Raw genomic sequence first — 20,518 nt, 5'->3', positions numbered from 1 at the left:
AGTTATCATGTTTGGAATTCCATTTTCTGGCCAGATGTGAAATATTACTGTGACATATGGATGAATCTTTAATTTCAGTGGATAAGATTTGTTCAGCTTAAAATGTTCATTGGTGTGACATGATGCCCCAAGAAATAGGGAAAACTGGAAATTAGAGAAAGTAACTGTCCAGAACAAAGTTATCTCACGATATGTTTTAAAATCTGGGAAAACAGATGTCAAAGAGTTTGAAAGGAAAGTAAAACTTAACAAAGGACACAGACTCTCTCTTGTTCAGAAAAGATGGACAACATGTGTTTTTTATCTCTGTAAGGGAGAAAGACGGGGTTTGTGATGCAATTACACCCAAGAATTTTCATCCTCACCCCTTTGGTCAGCAATAAACTATCTGTACGGCTCAAAGTTAAAAATCCCACAAGACCAGGTTATAGTCCAACAGGTTTAATTGGAGTCACACTAGCTTTCGGAGTGACGCTCCTTCATCAGATGGTTGTCACCTGGTGAAGGATCAGCGCTCCGAAAGCTAGTGCTTCCAATTAAACCTGTTGGACTATAACCTGGCATTGTGGGATTTTTAACTTTGTCCACCCCAGTCCAACACCAGCATCTCCAAATCATGTATAGCTCAAAGAATTGATACATTCTATACATATTTTTCATTGGCAGGTTATTTGGACTAACGAACCCATTCTGCTTGAATTGAAATAGATACTGTTTTGATTTTCCAATAACTGCAAATACAGAAGATTCTCCCAACACCCTTGAATTTCTGAATTTGTCTGCAGACTTGCAATATCACAACACAGGGACGAATGAGTCGTCCTTAACCCATCAAGCCACTGCTCCCTCAGTACTGGAGGACTACTACAAAACATGCAATATATTGAGTATCAGGCATTTCAAAGCCTGGGCAAACTTGAACATACCATAATGGACCCCACATACAAATCACTGCAGCTGAGACTGACACCCGGAAGCGGCAAGAACAAACCAATATAAATACCGGAAGAAACATCAAAGCAGCGCTTCACACGAGGCTCCAACAGCACTGATGATGTTCCCTAGCCAGGGAACAAAACGTTTGCAGCAAAAACTTCCAGCTCGGCGAGCAGAACCACAGCAAGAGAAATTATATTCCAACTCACATGGCCTGGTATTCCAAAACATTTAAAGGGAACGGTTACCTGAAATTTCAAAGGATTCTGGAAAATAATGAAATGCATGCACACAGTCTCAATCGTTTTTGTGCATGGAAGAAAAATTGTTCATGACTTATGAAGAAATAAACAAAATATTGAATTTGGACTAATTTATATATATAAGTTATTAAGTAACCTTAAAAATTTGCTGTCTAAAAGAAAGACCAAACAAAGTATGTTATTGCTGGGGATCAAACAGAAATGTTTGACTTCTCTTATCAAGATATTATGAGAATATAGTTCATTGGGGGCTACACATCTCTCCAGAGTTCAGGAATGAGATAGGATAGTGATTGGTTGAATTGCAAAAAAAAAACTGATGAGAGAAAGATATTAAGGGGGGAAAATGGTGGCAGAAGAAGCTCAGCAGCAAACAAAATGAAATCATAGAACATAGAACATTCCAGTGCAGTACAGGCCCTTCGGCCCCTCGATGTTGCGCTGACCTGTGAAAGTAGTCTGATGTCCATCTGACCTACACTGACCCATTATTATCCAGATGTATGTCCAATGCTCACTTAAATGCCCTTAACTTCGGCAAGTCCAATACTGTTGCAGGCGGGGCATTCCACATCCCTACTATTCTCTGAGTGAAGAAACTATCCCTGATATCTGTCTTAAATCTATCACCCCTCAATTTAAAGCTATGTCTCCCCATCCCCATCACCATCACCATCCGAGGAAAAAGGCTCTCCCTGTCCACCCTATCTAACTCTCTGATTATCTTATATGTCTCGATTAAGTCACTTCTCAACCTTCTTCTCTCTAATGAAAACAGTCTCAGTTCCCTCAGCCTTTCCTCATAAGACCTTCCCTCCAGACCAGGCAACATCCTGGTAAATCTCCTCTGCACCCTTTCCAAAGCTTCCACATCCTTCCTATAATGAGGTGACCAGAACTGTACACAATACTCCAGGTGCGGCCTTACCAGTGTCTTGTACAGCTGAAGCATGACCTCGTGGCTCCGAAACTCAACCCCCTACCAATAAACGCCAACACACCATACGCCTTCTTAACAACCCTATCAACCTGGGTGGCAACTTTCAGGGATCTATGAACCTGGACACTGAGATCCCTCTGTTCATCTACACTGCCAAGAATTTTACCATTAGCCCAGTACTCTGCATTCCTGTTACTTACCCGAAGTGAACTACCTCACACTTTCCTGCATTAAACTCCATTTGCCACCTCTCAGCCCAGCTCTGCAGTTTATCTATGTCCCTCTGTAACCCACAACATCCTTCGTCACTATCCACAACTCCACCAACCCTAGTATCATCCGCAAATTTACTAACCCACCCTTCTAAGCCCTCAACCAGGTCATTTATTAAAATGACAAACAGGGAGGGGCCCCAAAACAGATCCTAACAGAGACTAATGGGTCCTAATGACAACTGAGGTTAAAATGCCAATTCTAGTGAAAGGCAAGTTTAGGTGAGAGTAACAAACTGGTAGACTTGTCTTGGTGATGTTAGTGGCATTGGCTTTTCTTTAAGAGAATTGAATTTGATAATCCAGCCACTACCCAAGGCATTGGGTCAATACATGAAGTGATAAGTAAAACCTCACAGATCTTTTGAAAAGATCATACGTACAAGCGACAAGAATGTGTGGCATGCTATTGGCACATTGCACTCATGTGCACGGATATTCTGAGATTCCAAAGGAGAGGAAATATAGCACTGAAGGGTGGGCTTCAATCATGTGCATTGACTTACCAAATAGCAAGGCAGGAAATGTGACCCATAAAGTGAGAAAATATCTTAATTCACAAGACAATGAGGCTTAACTCCCTTGAGAAACTGACCATAAAACTCTTGGGATCGAGTAAAGTGAGTGGAATTGGAAGGAGCAAGGACAACTTAGATTTAAACCATTTTGGGCTTTGGGATTTGAATACTTAATAAGAAGTATCCTCAAGACGGATTCAGAGAAATACAGCTGGAGAAGTTTAAGTCCTTTATGATATTATTTCACTGTTATTGAGTGAGGTGATTGGCAGGTAGAGAATTGGATGATAACAAACCAAATTAAGGAGCATAAATCTGAATCTATAACATCCAGACATTACAGATGATAAAATACCGTGACTTCTAGAAGAATTATGGAAACAGTTTAACTGAAAGGAAATACAAATATAACAATCTGAGTAGATCACCAAACTCAGACATCAAGGAGAGCTAGAAAAGGAAAGGATAGAGTATAGAAAATGCAGGAAAGAATTGTAACCTCTCATTGTACACGACAAACATTAACAAAAACATACCACGGATGGTATGTATTGGGAGAGACCACACAAGATGGTGTTGGTGGTGGCCAGGAGTGGGAAGGGACATCACAGACCTCTGTCAGAGATCTGTGACGTGTGCACAGTGTGAGGAGGGAAGGCTATTAGAATGAAGCTTGGTTACTAGCCCCAAACTCCAGGACCATGGGAACAGATTAGATTCCCTACATTATGGAAACGGGCCCTTCAGCCCAACAAGTCCACACCGACCCTCCGAAGCGTACCCCACCTCAGATGGACTTTACTGGACCCTCTCACAGTATCAAGGGAAAAGGTATTGCCTACTCTGTATAGACAGATTTACAAGGTGGGTAGAAGAATTCCCATGGAGAGAGTGAGGGCTGCAGATGCTGGAGATCAGAGCTGAAAATGTGTTGCTGGAAAAGCACAGCAGGTCAGGTAGCATCCAAGGAGCAGGAGAATCGATGTTTCGGGCATAAGAAGGGCTTATGCCCAAAACGTCGAATCTCCTGTTCCTTGGATGCTGCCTGACCTGCTGCGCTTTTCCAGCAACACATTTTCAGCTCTGAAGAATCCCCATGTAGGGACTATTCAGCAGAAACCGTGGCCCGAATATTTGCAGAAGAAATTATAACGCAATGAAGTGTACCCTTACAACTTGACTCAGACAAAGGGACTCACTTCACGAGGAAAGTAATAAAACCTAGGTGTGCCCCTATTTGGGATTCACTCCCAGAATTCAGGAATGAATAGGATGCTTAAAACTAGCTTAACCAAAGCACAACAGATTCTCATGAAGCTTAGATCCACTTCAGAGTTACCCAATTCCGGTGAGAAACTGGCTAAACAACTGTGTGGATGGAAGGGGGAGAGATGGGTGGGAAGGGGGAGAGATGGGTGGGAAAGGGGAGAGATGGGTGGGAAGGGGGAGAGATGGGTGGGAAAGGGGAGAGATGGGTGGGAAAGGGGAGAGGTGGGAGGGAAAGGGGAGAGATGGGTGGGAAGGGGGAGAGATGGGTGGGAAAGGGGAGAGGTGGGAGGGAAAGGGGAGAGATGGGTGGGAAGGGGGAGAGATGGGTGGGAAAGGGGAGAGGTGGGAGGGAAAGGGGAGAGATGGGTGGGAAGGGGGAGAGACGGGTGGGAAAGGGGAGAGACGGGTGGGAAAGGGGAGAGATGGGTGGGAAAGGGGAGAGACGGGTGGGAAGGGGGAGAGATGGGTGGGAAGGGGGAGAGACGGGTGGGAAGGGGGAGAGATGGGTGGGAAGGGGGAGAGACGGGTGGGAAAGGGGAGAGACGGGTGGGAAAGGGGAGAGATGGGTGGGAAAGGGGAGAGATGGGTGGGAAGGGGGAGAGACGGGTGGGAAGGGGGAGAGATGGATGGGAAGGGGGAGAGATGGGTGGGAAGGGGGAGAGGTGGGAGGGAAAGGGGAGAGATGGGTGGGAAAGGGGAGAGATGGGTGGGAAAGGGGAGAGATGGGTGGGAAAGGGGAGAGATGGGTGGGAAGGGGGAGAGACGGGTGGGAAGGGGGAGAGATGGATGGGAAGGGGGAGAGATGGGTGGGAAGGGGGAGAGGTGGGAGGGAAAGGGGAGAGATGGGTGGGAAAGGGGAGAGATGGGTGGGAAAGGGGAGAGATGGGTGGGAAAGGGGAGAGATGGGTGGGAAGGGGGAGAGACGGGTGGGAAGGGGGAGAGATGGGTGGGAAGGGGGAGAGACGGGTGGGAAAGGGGAGAGACGGGTGGGAAAGGGGAGAGATGGGTGGGAAAGGGGAGAGATGGGTGGGAAGGGGGAGAGACGGGTGGGAAGGGGGAGAGATGGATGGGAAGGGGGAGAGATGGGTGGGAAGGGGGAGAGGTGGGAGGGAAAGGGGAGAGATGGGTGGGAAGGGGGAGAGATGGGTGGGAAGGGGGAGAGACGGGTGGGAAGGGGGAGAGATGGATGGGAAGGGGGAGAGATGGGTGGGAAGGGGGAGAGGTGGGAGGGAAAGGGGAGAGATGGGTGGGAAGGGGGAGAGATGGGAGGGAAAGGGGAGAGATGGGTGGGAAGGGGGAGAGATGGGAGGGAAAGGGGAGAGATGGGAGGGAAAGGGGAGAGATGGGTGGGAAGGGGGAGAGATGGGTGGGAAGGGGGAGAGATGGGAGGGAAAGGGGAGAGATGGGTGGGAAGGGGGAGAGATGGGTGGGAAGGGGGAGAGATGGACAGGCAGCGGATCAGGGATTGGGAGAAAAGACAAAAAGAAACAGATGTGGATAACACAGATCCAAGAGATGGTGAAGTTATGGTGAAGACTTTGCCAAAGCAGGCTGGACTGCAGCCCCAGGGGACTGGAACCACACAAGGTAAGTATTACAGGGGACACATGCTTTCTAGAAATTGTTAAAGGCACCCCTAAATGGAAACATTGGTCACAGCTGGAAACTTACAAGACTTAAATATTGTCACCAATGCTCCTGGCAAACCATGCAGGTTTTGTTTTGAGGTTTTGCTGTGGACCAACCTAGAATCCCTCTGATCAGGATGTCCTGAGTGAGGCTATGTAATTGCCTTTACTCAAGTGGTGTTCCCCAGGCATATTCAGCCTGGCAAGGGAATCCACTTCCATTGCAAAACTCTGCAACCCACCTGCCCCACATACTGCAATGTATAGTTAGTTGGGCGGCACGGTGGCACAGTGGTTAGCACTGCTGTCTCACAGCGCCAAGGACCCAGGTTCAACTCCCACCTCAGGCGACAGACTGTGTGGAGTTTGCACATTCTCCCCGTGTCTGCGTGGGTTTCCTCCGGGTGCTCCGGTTTCCTCCCACAGTCCAAAGATGTGCGGGTCAGGTGAATTGGCCATGCTAAATTGCCCGTGGTGTTAGGTAAGGGGTAAAGGTAGGGGTATGGACGGGTTGCGCTTCGGCGGGTCGGTGTGGACTTGTTGGACCGAAGGGCCTGTTTCCACACTGTAAGTAATCTAATCTAATCTTCTAAAACAACAGAGTCATGGCCACCATCGTCATCACCCCAGGGGAAGGACAGTGGAATAAGAAGACAGCTGATTGGACCTAAATAATGGAAGTGCTGGTTATTGTTGTGCACGATATTGTTAATGGGAACCTATCAATGTAAAATTCACTAGTGCCCAGGAACAGTGGAGTGGAGGGAGATTGTCATGATAAAACATTGTACATCCCTGAGGGGACAACAGCTAATTTGACACCCTTGGGAAATCTAACCAAAACCGAGGGATGCCAGACCGAGCATAAACCAGGGACGAAAGCTACAGTCCACGTGAGCTGGAATAATAGCAATGCATCCCAACTAACTATACATTGCAGTATGTGGGGCAGATGGGTTGCAGAGTTTTGCAATGGAAGTGGATTCCCTTGCCAGGCTGAATATGCCTGGGGAACACCACTTGAGTAAAGGCAATTACATAGCCTCACTCAGGACATCCTGATCAGAGGGATTCTAGGTTGGTCCACAGCAAAACCTCAAAACAAAACCAAGCCTCAGGAAGCTATGGAAATTCAGCATGGGCTGAAAGGCCTGTTTCCACACTGTAAGTAATCTAATAAAATCTAATAAAATGACTCTTACCAATTTTTATAGATGCACCATAATAGCATTCTATGCAGATGCATCACAGCTTGGTGTATCAACTGCTCTGGGGAGAAAGTGAGGACTGCAGATGCTGGAGATCAGAGCTGAAAATGTGTTGCTGGAAAAGCACAGCAGGTCAGGCAGCATCCAAGGAGCAGGATAATCGACGTTTTGGGCATAAGCCCTTCTTCAGGACTTATTCCTGATTCCTGAAGAAGGGCTTATGCTCGAAACGTCGAATCTCCTGCTCCTTGGATGCTGCCTGACCTGCTGCGCTTTTCCAGTATCAACTGCTCTGCCCAATAACACAAGAAATTACAGAGTTGTGAACACAGCCCAGTCCATTACACAAATTAGCCTTCTATCCATTGACACCGTATACACTTCCTGCTTACTGAGGAAAGCAGCCAACATCATCATAGATCCCTCCCACCCTGGTTTCCCTCTCTTCCACTCTTGTCCATCGGGCAGAAGATACAAATATTTGAAAACATGTACCAACAAATTTAAGAACAGTTTCTTCCCCACTGTTATCAAAATTATGACGTAGAGGTGCCAGTGTTGGACTGGGGTGGACAAAGCTAAAATGTTTGTTCAATATATTGCCTCAGTTGTATGACACTGTCATCTTTTACTCTAGATTCTGTGTCCTATGATGCTGTCCCACTAGTTACTTGATGTAGGAGCGTCGCTCTGAAAGCTACGGCTTCCTAAGAAACCTGTTGGACTATAACCTGGTGTGGTGTGATTTATAACTCAGAATTATGAACAGACCTCTTGTATATTAGAGTTAATCTTTCTCTGCACCTTCTCAGTCTCTGTAACACCATATTCTGCATTCTGTTCTATTACCCTGATGTACTTTAGTAAGGTATGGTTTGTCTGGTTGGCATGCAAAACAATACTTTTCACTGTATCTTGGTACATGTGACAATAACAAATCAAATCAAATCAAAACCACTCCAGCACCCCACCTGGGGCCCAGACACAGTGCATACCGAGGAAGCAAGATTAGCTGAAACAGGGGAATTTGTTCTTCCTGTTTCAGGAAACAGGTATGTGCACTTAGTCATTAACCTGAGATACAAACACCTGAATGGTACTCACCCACCAACAAGCAATTGTTTACCTACCTTCTCCAAAGACAGTTAGACAGAGATCAACTCAAGGAAAAAGTGAGGCTTGTCAGAAATACCAGTGCCAAATATGCAACAGTTGATATCCTTAATATTATTTTTTATTCATTCACGGGATGAAGCCAGTTTTAATTGCCCATCCCTAACTGCCCAGAAGGTAGTTGAGAGACAACCACATTGCTGTGGGTCTGGAGTCACATGGAGGTCAGACCAGGTAGGGATGGCAGATTTCCTTCTCTGAAGGACATTAGTGAATTTACTGACGATCAACAATGGATTCATGGTCATCATTAGATTCTTAATTCCAGCTTTTTATTTAATTCAAATTCCACCATCTGCTTTAGCAGGATTTGAACCCAGGTATCCAGAACATTAGCTGGGTCCCTGGATAAATACTGAAAATGTGTTGCTGGAAAAACACAGCAGGTCAGGCAGCATCACCTGACCTGACCTGCCGCGCTTTTCCAGCAATACATTTTTCAGCTCTGATCTCCAGCATCCGCAGTCCTCACTTTCTCTGGATAAATAGCCCAGCGATAATACCACTGGGCCAGTGCCTCCTCAACAATGCACTCACTACACACACACACACACACACACACACACACTTTCTCACACTCACAACCCCCAACCCAGACAGACAGACACACACACACACACACAGACAAAGACCCACATGCACACATATATTGTGTGGGGTGAATTTGTACTCGCAGGGTTACATTGTACTTTGCTCAAAAACTGCACGAATTCATGTAAAACTCTGTTATCTCACTTTTTAGATTAGAATCAATCTAAACATCAGGTCATAGACAGAGAACACAGGGGGCTAACACCTTCAACATATTGTCTAGCTATCACCCATTGTTAACAGCTAACCCAAGAATGCAACTTTAAAAAAAAGGTTTTGTGATTTACACATGAAAGAAGTGAAACTATCCCTGTATTCTAACAGATGAAAGGCTTAACAGACAATCGATTTTTCAATGTATAATTTCAGTTACATCACACTGCAAATGTTTGCTATAAATTCTGTGTGTTAGGATTGAGCCCTCCACTATCACCTGATGAAGGAGCGTCGCTCCGAAAGCTAGTGTGCTTCCAATTAAACCTGTTGGACTATAACCTGGTGTTGTGTGATTTTTAACTTTGAGTAAAAAGTGAGGTCTGCAGATGCTGGAGATCAGAGCTGAAAATGTGTTGCTGGTTAAAGCGCAGCAGGTCAGGCAGCATCCAGGGAACAGGAAATTCGACGTTTCGGGCCAGAGCCCTTCATCAGGAAGGGCTCTGGCCCGAAATGTCGAATTTCCTGATTTTTAACTTTGTCCACCCCAGTCCAACACCGGCATCTCCAAATCCCCAACAATATTAGGGATCTTGACTCTCAGATACAGTCTCTACAGAAAAACCTGTGAATAATGATACTGAGGAGCTACTGGGACCAGCAAAGACTAGTCAGTTAGGGCAGGAATCATTGCAATTATCTCTAAAGTCTATTAAGCTTCTAAAAGTCCTCCAGGACACAACCAATCTGATTATTGATCACATAGCCAACATGACAAAGGAAAAGCACAAACCTGGGACATGCACTAGTTATGCTAGTTAAATCTTAACCATGATTAGTATTAGTTTGTTTCAACTAGACACGCATCAGGTGCCTGGCTGGGTTCCAGATAAACAATTGAGAAAATGGACAGTTGAAAGAATGCCCTTATGTCACTTCAGGAGTTTATCCATTAGCCAACCGGGTACTCATCATCGAATCCCTACAGTCTGGAAACAGACCCTTCGGCCCAACAAGTCCACACTGACCCTCCGAAGAGCAACCCACCCTGATCCATTCCCCTCCCTGACTGCTCTACATTTACCCCAACTAATGCACCTAACCTATACATCCCTGAACACCATGGGTAATTTAGCATGGCCAATTCATCTAACCTGCACATCTTTGGACAGTGGGAGGAAACCGGAGCACCAGAAGAAACCCACGCAGACACGAGGAGAATGTGTAAACTCCACATGGTCTCCTGAGGCTGGATTCGAAACTGGGTTCCTGGCACTGTGAGGCAGCAGGGTTCAGCACCGAGCCACCCTGCCACCTCACACTCGGTACCTGTGATGACAACATAAAGGAAGACATTTCATTGGGGCAGTCCTTCGCATTCCCTAACACGGTGATGAGAATGTCTATCCTCTGAGGAAGGTTCACAACATTGACAAATATCATGGAAATACATGGATATTGTTAAGTCACTCACGTAACGAGTTACACTGACTCATGTAACCGTTATGAATGAGACTACAAGAGGAATAGATTTATCCAAGGGTTACCAGGGGGGAGATCATTTGGCCTGTCCGGAAGGGCTTATGATCTGTGTTTTGTTAAATTGCTGCAAGCTCGAAACATCAACTCTCTTGCTCCTCAGATGCTGCCTGATGGCTGTGTTTTTCCAACACCCCACGTTTTGACACCAAATTAACGCCAATTCCATACCTGACAGTGGATTGGACACAAATTCTAAAGGAAGCTAAGGAAATAATTTACCAATGAAGCGAACACCCCAAACAAATTAAGCTTACACCGAGAATGCTGATAAGATGTTGCGAGACCCAGGACTTGGGAGAATAAAACATGGAATTGGACCTTTCACATGCAAACACACCCATGGATTCAGGTTATATCTCACCTATCAGTGTATCAGTTTCCGAGCTACACCTGGAGACTCTCCCACAAATGTATGGTTCAAGCTCAAATAAATTCATCTTGTTACACTCCATCAATCTTTCAAAAACCCTCTATCACTGTCCACTGGGTGTCTGTGCCCATCGATCACACATTCATTCATTCATAGCACATAAAGACCCAGGTCCAATAATGGGAGAGTCCCATTCTCAAAGATTACAGCCAGGATCTAACTCGCAGTGATGAGAGAATTCTCCCTGTCACTGGAACACAGTGTGATAACAAACAGTAACAAGACACACCATAACCTCCTGGGGTTGAGCAGAGGGATCCTCAAGGCTGTCTGCTTTCCTCGACTTCCTTTTCTTGCTCCTTCGTAAACGTTCACTCTGTGGTTCCTGCAGTGACGTGTCACTCTCTACATCAACATTCACCTCAGCGATTGGTGGCTTCTTGCTCTCAATGCGTTTGTTCCTCTTCTGCAGAGAAAAACAAGGACCAAGTCAGCACTGGCATCATCACTGGACACAGGGGCAGGGAGTCACTGGACACAGGGGCAGGGAGTCACTGGACAGAACCAGCACTGGCATCAACACTGGACACAGGGGCAGGGAGTCACTGGACAGAACCAGCACTGGCATCAACACTGGACACAGGGCAGGGAGTCACTGGACACAGGGGCAGGGAGGCACTGGACAGAACCTGCACTGGCATCAGCACTGGACACAGGGGCAGGGTGGCACTGGACAGAACCAGCACTGGCATTAACACTGGACACAGGGGCAGGGTGGCACTGGACAGAACCAGCACTGGCATCAACACTGGGCAAAGGGGCCGGGAGTCACTGGACAATAGACAATACACAATAGGTGCAGGAGTAGGCCATTCTGCCCTTCGAGCCTGCACCACCATTCAATATAATCATGGCTGATCATCCTCAATCAGTATCCTGTTCCTGCCTTATCTCCATAACCCTTGATTCCACTATCCTTGAGAGCTCTATCCAACTCTTTCTTAAATGAATGCAGAGACTGGGCCTCCACTGCCCTCTGGGGCAGAGCATTCCACACAGCCACCACTCACCAGGGCCCTGTACAGCTGCAGAAGGACATCTTTGCTCCTATACTCAATCCCTCTTGTTATGAAGGCTAGCATGCTATTAGCCTTCTTCACTACCTGCTGTACCTGCATGCTTACCTTCATTGACTGGTGTACAAGAACACCCAGATCTCTCTGTACTGCCCCTTTACCTAAATTGATTCCATTTAGGTAGTAATCTGCCTTCCTGTTCTTGCCACCGAAGTGGATAACCATACATTTATCCACATTAAACTGCATCTGCCATGCATCTGACCACTCACCTAACCTGTCCAGTTCACCCTGTAATCTCCTAACATCCTCCTCACATTTCACCCTAACACCCAGCTTATTATCATCAGCAAATTTACTAATGTTATTGCTGATACCATCTTCTATATCATTAACATATATTGTAAAAAGCTGCGGTCCCAGTACTGATCCCTGCGGTACCCCACTGGTCACTGCCTTACATTCCGAAATGGAGCCGTTTATCACTACCCTTTGTTTCCTATCAGCCAACCAACTTTCAATCCACGTTAGTACTTTGCCCCCAATACCATGCGCCCTAAGTTTACTCACTAACCTCCTATGTGGGACTTTATCAAAGGCTTCCTGAAAGTCCAGGTACATTACATCCACTGGATCTCCCTCATCCATCTTAAGAGTCACATCCTCAAAAAATTCCAGAAGATTAGTCAAGCATGATTTCCCCTTCATAAACCCATGCTGACTCTGACCTATCCTGTTACTACTATCCAGATGTGTCGTAATTTCATCCTTTATAATAGACTCCAGCATCTGGACACAGGGGCAGGGAGTCACTGGACACAGGGGCAGGGAGTCACTGGACAGAACCAGCACTGGCATCAACACTGGACACAGGGGCAGGGAGTCACTGGACACAGGGGCAGGGAGTCACTGGACAGAACCAGCACTGGCATCAACACTGGACACAGGGGCAGGGAGTCACTAGACACAAGGGCAGGGAGTCACTGGACAGAACCAGCACTGGCATTAACACTGGACACAGGAGCAGGGAGTCAGTGGACAGAACCAGCACTGGGCACAGGGACAAGGTGGCACTGGACAATAGACAATAAACAATAGGTGCAGGAGCAGGCCATTCTGCCCTTCGAACCTGCACCACCATTCATTATGATCATGGCTGGCCATCCTTAATCAGTATCCTGTACCTGCCTTATCTCCATAACCCTTGATTCCACTATCCTTGAGAGTTCTATCCAACTCTTTCTTAAATGAATCCAGAGACTGGGCCTCCACTGCCCTCTGGGGCACAGCATTCCACACAGCCACCACTCTCTGGGTGAAGATGTTTCTCCTCATCTCTGTCCTAAATGGTCTACCCCGTATTTTTAAGCTGTGTCCTCTGGTTCAGCACTCACCCATCAGCGGAAACATGTTTCCTACTGCCAGAGTGTCCAATCCTTTAATAAACTTATATGTCTCAATCAGATCCCCTCTCAGTCTTCTAAACTCAAGGGTATACAAGCCCAGTCACTCCAGTCTTTCAGTGTAAGGTAATCCTGCCATTCCAGGAATTGACCTCGTGAACCTATGCTGCACTCCCTCAATAGCCAGAATGTCTTTCCTCAAATTTGGAGACCAGAACTGCACACAGTACTCCAGGTGCGGTCTCACCAGGGCCCTGTACAGCTGCAGAAGGACCTCTTTGCTTCTATACTCAATCCCTCTTGTTATGAAGGCCAGCATGCTATTAGCCTTCTTCACTACCTGCTGTACCTGCATGCTTACCTTCATTGACTGGTGTACAAGAACACCCAGCTCTCTCTGTACTGCCCCTTTACCTAAATTGATTCCATTGAGGTAGTAATCTGCCTTCCTGTTCTTGCCATCAAAGTGGATAACCATACATTTATCCACATTAAACTACATCTGCCATGCATCTGACCACTCACCTAACCTGTCCAGGTCACCCTGTAATCTCCTAACATCCTCCTCACATTTCACCCTGCCACCCAGCTTATTATCATCAGCAAATTTGCTAATGTTATTGCTAATACCATCTTCTATATCATTAACATATATTGTAAAAAGCTGCGGTCCCAGCACTGATCCCTGCGGTACCCCACTGGTCACTGCCTGCCATTCCGAAATGGAGCCGTTTATCACTACCCTTTGTTTCCTATCAGCCAACCAATTTTCAATCCAAGTCAGTACTTTGCCCCCAATACCATGCGCCCTAAGTTTACTCACTAACCTCCTGTGTGGGACTTTATCAAAAGCTTTCTGAAAGTCCAGGTACATTACATCCACTGGATCTCCCTCATCCATCTTCAGAGTCACATCATCAAAAAACTCCAGAAGATTAGTCAAGCATGATTTCCCCTTCATAAATCCATGCTGACTCTGACCTATCCTGTTACTACTATCCAGGTGTGTCGTAATTTCATCCTTTATAATAGACTCCAGCATCTGGACACAGAGGCAGGGAATCACTGGACAGAACCAGCACTGGCATCAACACTGGACAGAGGGGCAGGGAATCACTGGACAGAACCAGCACTGGCATCAACACTGGACACAGGGGCAGGGAGTCACTGGATAGAACCAGCACTGGCATCAACACTGGACACAGGGGCAAGGTGTCACTGGACAGAACCAGCACTGGCATCAATACTGGACACAGGGGCCGGGAGTCACTGGACAATAGACAATAGGTGCAGTAGGCCATTCTGCCCTTCAAGCCTGCACCACCATTCAATATGATCATGGCTGATCATCCTCAATCAGTATCCTGTTCCTGCCTTATCTCCATAACCCTTGATCCCACTATCCTTGAGAGCTCTATCCAACTCTTTCTTAAATGAATCCAGAGACTGGGCCTCCACTGCCCTCTGGGGCACAGCATTCCACACAGCCACCACTCTCTGGGTGAAGATGTTTCTCCTCATCTCTGTCCTAAATGGTCTACCCCGTATTTTTAAGCTGTGTCCTCTGGTTCAGCACTCACCCATCAGCGGAAACATGTTTCCTACTGCCAGAGTGTCCAATCCTTTAATAATCTTATATGTCTCAATCAGATCCCCTCGCAGTCTTCTAAACTCAAGGGTATACAAGCCCAGTCACTCCAGTCTTTCAGCGTAAGGTAGTCCCGCCACTCCAGGAATTGACCTCGTGGACCTACACTGCACTCCCTCAATAGCCAGAATGAATTTCCTCAAATTTGGAGACCAGAACTGCACACAGTACTCCAGGTGTAGTCTCACCAGGGCCCTGTACAGCTGCAGAAGTACCTCTTTGCTTCTATACTCAATCCCTCTTGTTATGAAGGCCAGCATGCTATTAGCCTTCTTCACTACCTGCTGTACCTGCATGCTTACCTTCATTGACTGGTGTACAAGAACACCCAGATCTCTCTGTACTGCCCCTTTACCTAAATTGACTCCATTTATGTAGTAATCTGCCTTCCTGTTCTTGCCACCAAACATAACCATAACCACACATTTATCCACATTAAACTGTATCTGCCATGCATCTGCCCGCTCACCTAACCTGTCCAGGTCACCCTGTAATCTCCTAACATCCTCCTCACATTTCACCCTGCCACCCATTTGTATCATCAGCAAATTTGCTAATGTTATTGCTAATACCATCTTCTATATCATTACTATATATTGTAAAAAGCTGCGGTCCCAGCACTGATCCCTGCGGTACCCCACTGGTCACCGCCTACCATTCAGAAATGGAGCTGTTTATCACTACTCTTTGTTTCCTATCAGCCAACCAACTTTCAATCCAAGTCAGTACTTTGCCCCCAATACCATGTGCCCTAATTTTGCTCACTAACCTCCTATGTGGGACTTCATCAAAGGCTTTCTGAAAGTCCAGGTACACTACATCCACTGGATCTCCCTCGTCCATCTTCAGAGTCACATCCTCAAAAAATTCCAGAAGATTAGTCAAGCATGATTTCCCCTTCATAAATCCATGCTGACTCTGACCTATCCTGTTACTACTTTGCAGATGTGTCGTAATTGCATCCTTTATAATAGATTCCAGTATCTGGACACAGGGGCAGGGAGTCACTGGACAGACAAGTTCAGAGAGAGAGAAAGGGGGTACAGTAAGAGCGAACACCTAGGCTCCACACAATATTCCACATTGATCACCCAGATTCCACTTCTGTTTTTTTTTGAGAGGTTGGATCAGGTCACACTGGCTGGATGAGGTTTGATGTTTAAAGGTTTGAAGGTAGCATTGACAGGGAATACTTGCAGACACAGAGATGGGCTCAAGTGTGTATACTTCAACGCAAGGAGTATCAGAAATAAGGTGGGTGAACTTAAGGCGTGGATCGGTACTTGGGACTACAATGTTGTGACCATCACGGAAACGTGGATAGAAGAGGGACAGGAATGGTTGTTGGAGGTTCCTGGTTACAGATGTTTCAGTAAGATTAGGGAGGGTGGTAAAAAAAGGAGGGGGGTGGCATTGCTAATTAGAAATGGTATAGTGGCTGCAGAAAGGCAGTTCGAGGGGGATCTGCCTTTGGAGGTAGTATGGACTGAAGTCAGAAATAGGGGCAGAGATGTGGAGAAACAGATTGGATGATTTCAACTTCCCAAATATTGATTGGAAGCTCTTTAGATCAAGTAGATTGGACGGGGCAGTGTTTGTGCAGTGTGTCCAGGAAGCTTTTCTAACTCAGTATGTAGATTGTCCAACCATAGGGGAGGCCATATTGGATTTGGTACTCGGTAACGAACCGGGACAAGTGATGGGCTTGTTAGTGGGTGAACATTTTGGTGATGGTGACCACAATTCTGTGACTTTCACCTTGGTCATGGAGAGAGATAGGTGCGTGTAACAGGGCGGGTTTTACAATTGGGGGAAGGGTAAATACGATGCTGCAAGACAGGATCTGAGGAGCATATATTGGGAGCATAGGCTGTCAGGGAAGGATGTCATTGAAATGTGGAACTTTTTCAAGGAACAGATACGACGTGTCCTTGATATGTATGTACCTGTCAGGCAGGAAAGAGATGGTCGTGTGAGGGAACCTTGGTTGACGAGGGAGGTTGAATGTCTAGTAAAGAGGAAGAAGGAGGCTTCCATAAGGTTGAGGAAACAAGGTTCAGACAGAGAGTTGGAGGGATACAGGATAGCCAGGAGGGAGCTGAAGAAAGGGCTTAGGAGAGCTAAGAGAGGGCATGAAAAATCTTTGGAGGGTAGAATCAAGGATAACCCCAAGGCCTTTTATGCGTATGTGAGCAACATGAGAATGACGAGAACGAGGGTAGGTCCGATCAAGGACAGTAGTGGGAGACTCTGTATTGAGTCGGAAGAGATAGGAGAGGTCTCGAACGAGTACTTTTCTTCAGTATTTACGAACGAGAGGGACCGTATTGTTGAAGAGGAGAGTGTGAAACGGAATGGTAAGCTAGAGGAGATACTTGTTAGGAAGGAAGATGTGTTGGGCATTTTGAACAACTTGAGGATAGACAAGTCCCCCGGGCCTGACGGGATATATCCTAGGATTATGTGGGAAGCAAGAGAGGAAATTGCAGTACCGTTGGCAATGATCTTTTCGTCTTCACTGTCAACGGGGGTGGTGCCAGGGGACTGGAGAGTAGCGAATGTTGTGCCCCTGTTCAATAAAAGGGAATAGGGATAACCCCAGGAATTACAGGCCAGTTAGTCTTACTTCTGTGGTAGGCAAAGTAATGGAAAGGGTACTGAGGGATAGGATTTATGAGTAGAAAGTGATGACTGCAGATGCTGGAGATCAGAGCTTAAAATGTGTTGCTGGAAAAGCGCAGCAGGTCAGGCAGCATCCAAGGAGCAGGAGAATCGACGTTTCGGGCATTAGCCCTTCTTCAGGAATGAGGAGAGTGTGCCAAGCAGGCTAAGGTAAAAGGTAGGGAGGAGGGACTTGGGGGAGGGGCGATGGAGATGTGATAGGTGGAAGGAGGTCAAGGTGAGGGTGATAGGCCGGAGTAGGGTGGGGGCAGAGAGGTCAGGAAGAAGATTGCAGGTTAGGAGGGCGGTGCTGAGTTCGAGGGATTTGACTGAGACGAGGTGGGGGGGAGGGGAAATGAGGAAACTAGACAAATCTGAGTTCATCCCTTGTGGTTAGAGGGTTCCGAGGCGGAAGATGAGGCGCTCTTCCTCCAACCGTCGTGTTGCTATGGTCTGGCGATGGAGGAGTCCAAGGACCTGCATGTCCTTGGTGGAGTGGGAGGGGGAGTTAAAGTGTTGAGCCACGGGGCGGTTGGGTTGGTTGGTCCGGGTGTCCCAGAGGTGTTCTCTGAAACGTTCCGCAAGTAGGCGGCCTGTCTCCCCAATATAGAGGAGGCCCCAACGCCTTATCTTCACCATGGACATCCAGTCCCTGTACACCTCCATCCCCCATCACGAAGGACTCAAAGCCCTCCGCTTCTTCCTTTCCCGCCGCACCAACCAGTACCCTTCCACTGACACCCTCCTTTGACTGACTGAACTGGTCCTCACCCTGAACAACTTCTCTTTTCAATCCTCCCACTTCCTCCAAACTAAAGGAGTTGCCATGGGCACCCGCATGGGCCCCAGCTATGCCTGCCTCTTCGTAGGATATGTGGAACAGTCCATCTTCCGCAGCTACACTGGCACCATCCCCCACCTTTTCCTCCACTACATTGATGACTGTATCGGCGCTGCCTCGTGCTCCCACGAGGAGGTTGAACAGTTCATCCACTTTACCAACACCTTCCACCCCGACCTCAAATTTACCTGGACCGTCTCAGACTCCTCCCTCCCCTTCCTAGACCTTTCCATTTCTATCTTGGGCGACCGAATCAACACGGACATTTACTATAAACCGACTGACTCCCACAGCTACCTGGACTACACCTCCTCCCACCCTGCCCCCTGCAAAAACTCCATCCCATATTCCCAATTCCTTCGTCTCCGCCGCATCTGCTCCCAGGAGGACCAGTTCCAACACCATACAGCCCAGATGGCCTCCTTCTTCAAGGACCGCAGATTCCCCCCAGACGTGATCGACGATGCCCTCCACCGCATCTCCTCCACTTCCCGCTCCTCCGCCCTTGAGCCCCGCCCCTCCAACCGCCACCAAGACAGAACCCCACTGGTCCTCACCTACCACCCCACCAACCTCCGTATACAGCGTATCATCCGCCGTCATTTCCGCCACCTCCAAACACCCACCTCCCCACCACCAGAGATATATTTCCCTCCCCTCCCCTATCAGCGTTCCGAAAAGACCACTCCCTCCGTGACTCCCTCGTCAGGTCCACACCCCCCACCAACCCAACCTCCACTCCCGGCACCTTCCCCTGCAACTGCAGGAAATGCAAAACTTGCGCCCACACCTCCACACTCACTTCCCTCTAAGACCCCAAAGGATCCTTCCATATCCGCCACAAATTCACCTGCACCTCCACACACATCATCTATTGCATCTGCTGCACCCGATGTGGCCTCCTCTATATTGGGGAGACAGGCCGCCTACTTGCGGAACGTTTCAGAGAACACCTCTGGGACGCCCGGACCAACCAACCCAACCACCCCGTGGCTCAACACTTTAACTCTCCCTCTCCCACTCCACCAAGGACATGCAGGTCCTTGGCCTCCTCCATCGCCAGACTATAGCAACACGACGGCTGGAGGAAGAGCGCCTCATCTTCCACCTCGGAACCCTCCAACCACAAGGGATGAACTCAGATTTCTCCAGTTTCCTCATTTCCCCTCCCCCACCTTGTCTCAGTCCCAACCCTTGAACTCAACACCGCCCTCCTAACCTGCAATCTTCTTCCTGACCTCTCCACTCCCACCCCACTCCGGCCTATCACCCTCACCTTGACCTCCTTCCATCTATCGCATTTCCAACACCCCTCCCCCAAGTCCCTCCTCCCTACCTTTTATCTTAGCCTGCTGGACATACTTTCCTCATTCCTGAAGAAGGGCTTATGTCCGAAACGTCGATTCTCCTGCTCCTTGGATGCTGCCTGACCTGCTGCACTCTCCCAGCGTAAAAAATGAGGTCTGCAGATGCTGGAGATCACAGCTGCAAATGTGTTGCTGGTCAAAGCACAGCAGGTTAGGCAGCATCTCAGGAATAGAGAATTCGACGTTTCGAGCATAAGCCCTTCATCAGGAATAAAGATTATTCCTGATGAAGGGCTTATGCTCGAAACGTCGAATTCTCTATTCCTGAGATGCTGCCTAACCTGCTGTGCTTTGACCAGCAACACATTTGCAGCACTCTCCCAGCGACACATTTTCAGATAGGATTTATGAGTATCTGGAAAGACACTGCTTGATTAGGGACAGCCAGCACGGATTTGTGAGGGTTAGGCCTTGCCTTACAACTCTTATTGAATTCTTTGAGGAGGTGACCAGGGATGTGGATGAGGGTAGAGCAGTGGATGTAGTGTACATGGATTTTAGTAAGGCATTTGATAAGATTCCCCATGGTAGGTTTATGCGGAAAGTCAGGAGGCATGGGTTAGTGGGAAACTTGGCCAGTTGGATACAGAACTGGTCCTCTGCTGTTTGTAAATTTTATTAATGACTTGGAAGAGGGGGTCGAAGGGTGGGTCAGTAAA

General features: G+C 47.5%; 1 protein-coding gene across 1 annotated transcript in view; it reads right to left on the bottom strand.

The window, feature by feature from the left end:
• The window catches only part of LOC132816260 (plectin-like), a 295,683-nt gene that overhangs the window by 256,841 nt on the left and 18,324 nt on the right, over positions 1 to 20,518 (bottom strand). The window contains exon 3 of the mRNA XM_060825757.1: positions 11,153 to 11,329. Within this exon, the coding sequence (XP_060681740.1) occupies positions 11,153 to 11,155 (3 nt within the window). The 5' untranslated portion in view covers positions 11,156 to 11,329. The remainder of the gene's footprint in view (positions 1 to 11,152; positions 11,330 to 20,518) is intronic.

This window comes from Hemiscyllium ocellatum, chromosome 5 (assembly GCF_020745735.1).
Source record: "Hemiscyllium ocellatum isolate sHemOce1 chromosome 5, sHemOce1.pat.X.cur, whole genome shotgun sequence".
NCBI classification, from domain to species: domain Eukaryota; kingdom Metazoa; phylum Chordata; class Chondrichthyes; order Orectolobiformes; family Hemiscylliidae; genus Hemiscyllium; species Hemiscyllium ocellatum.
This window is presented reverse-complemented; position numbering and strand designations above follow the sequence as displayed.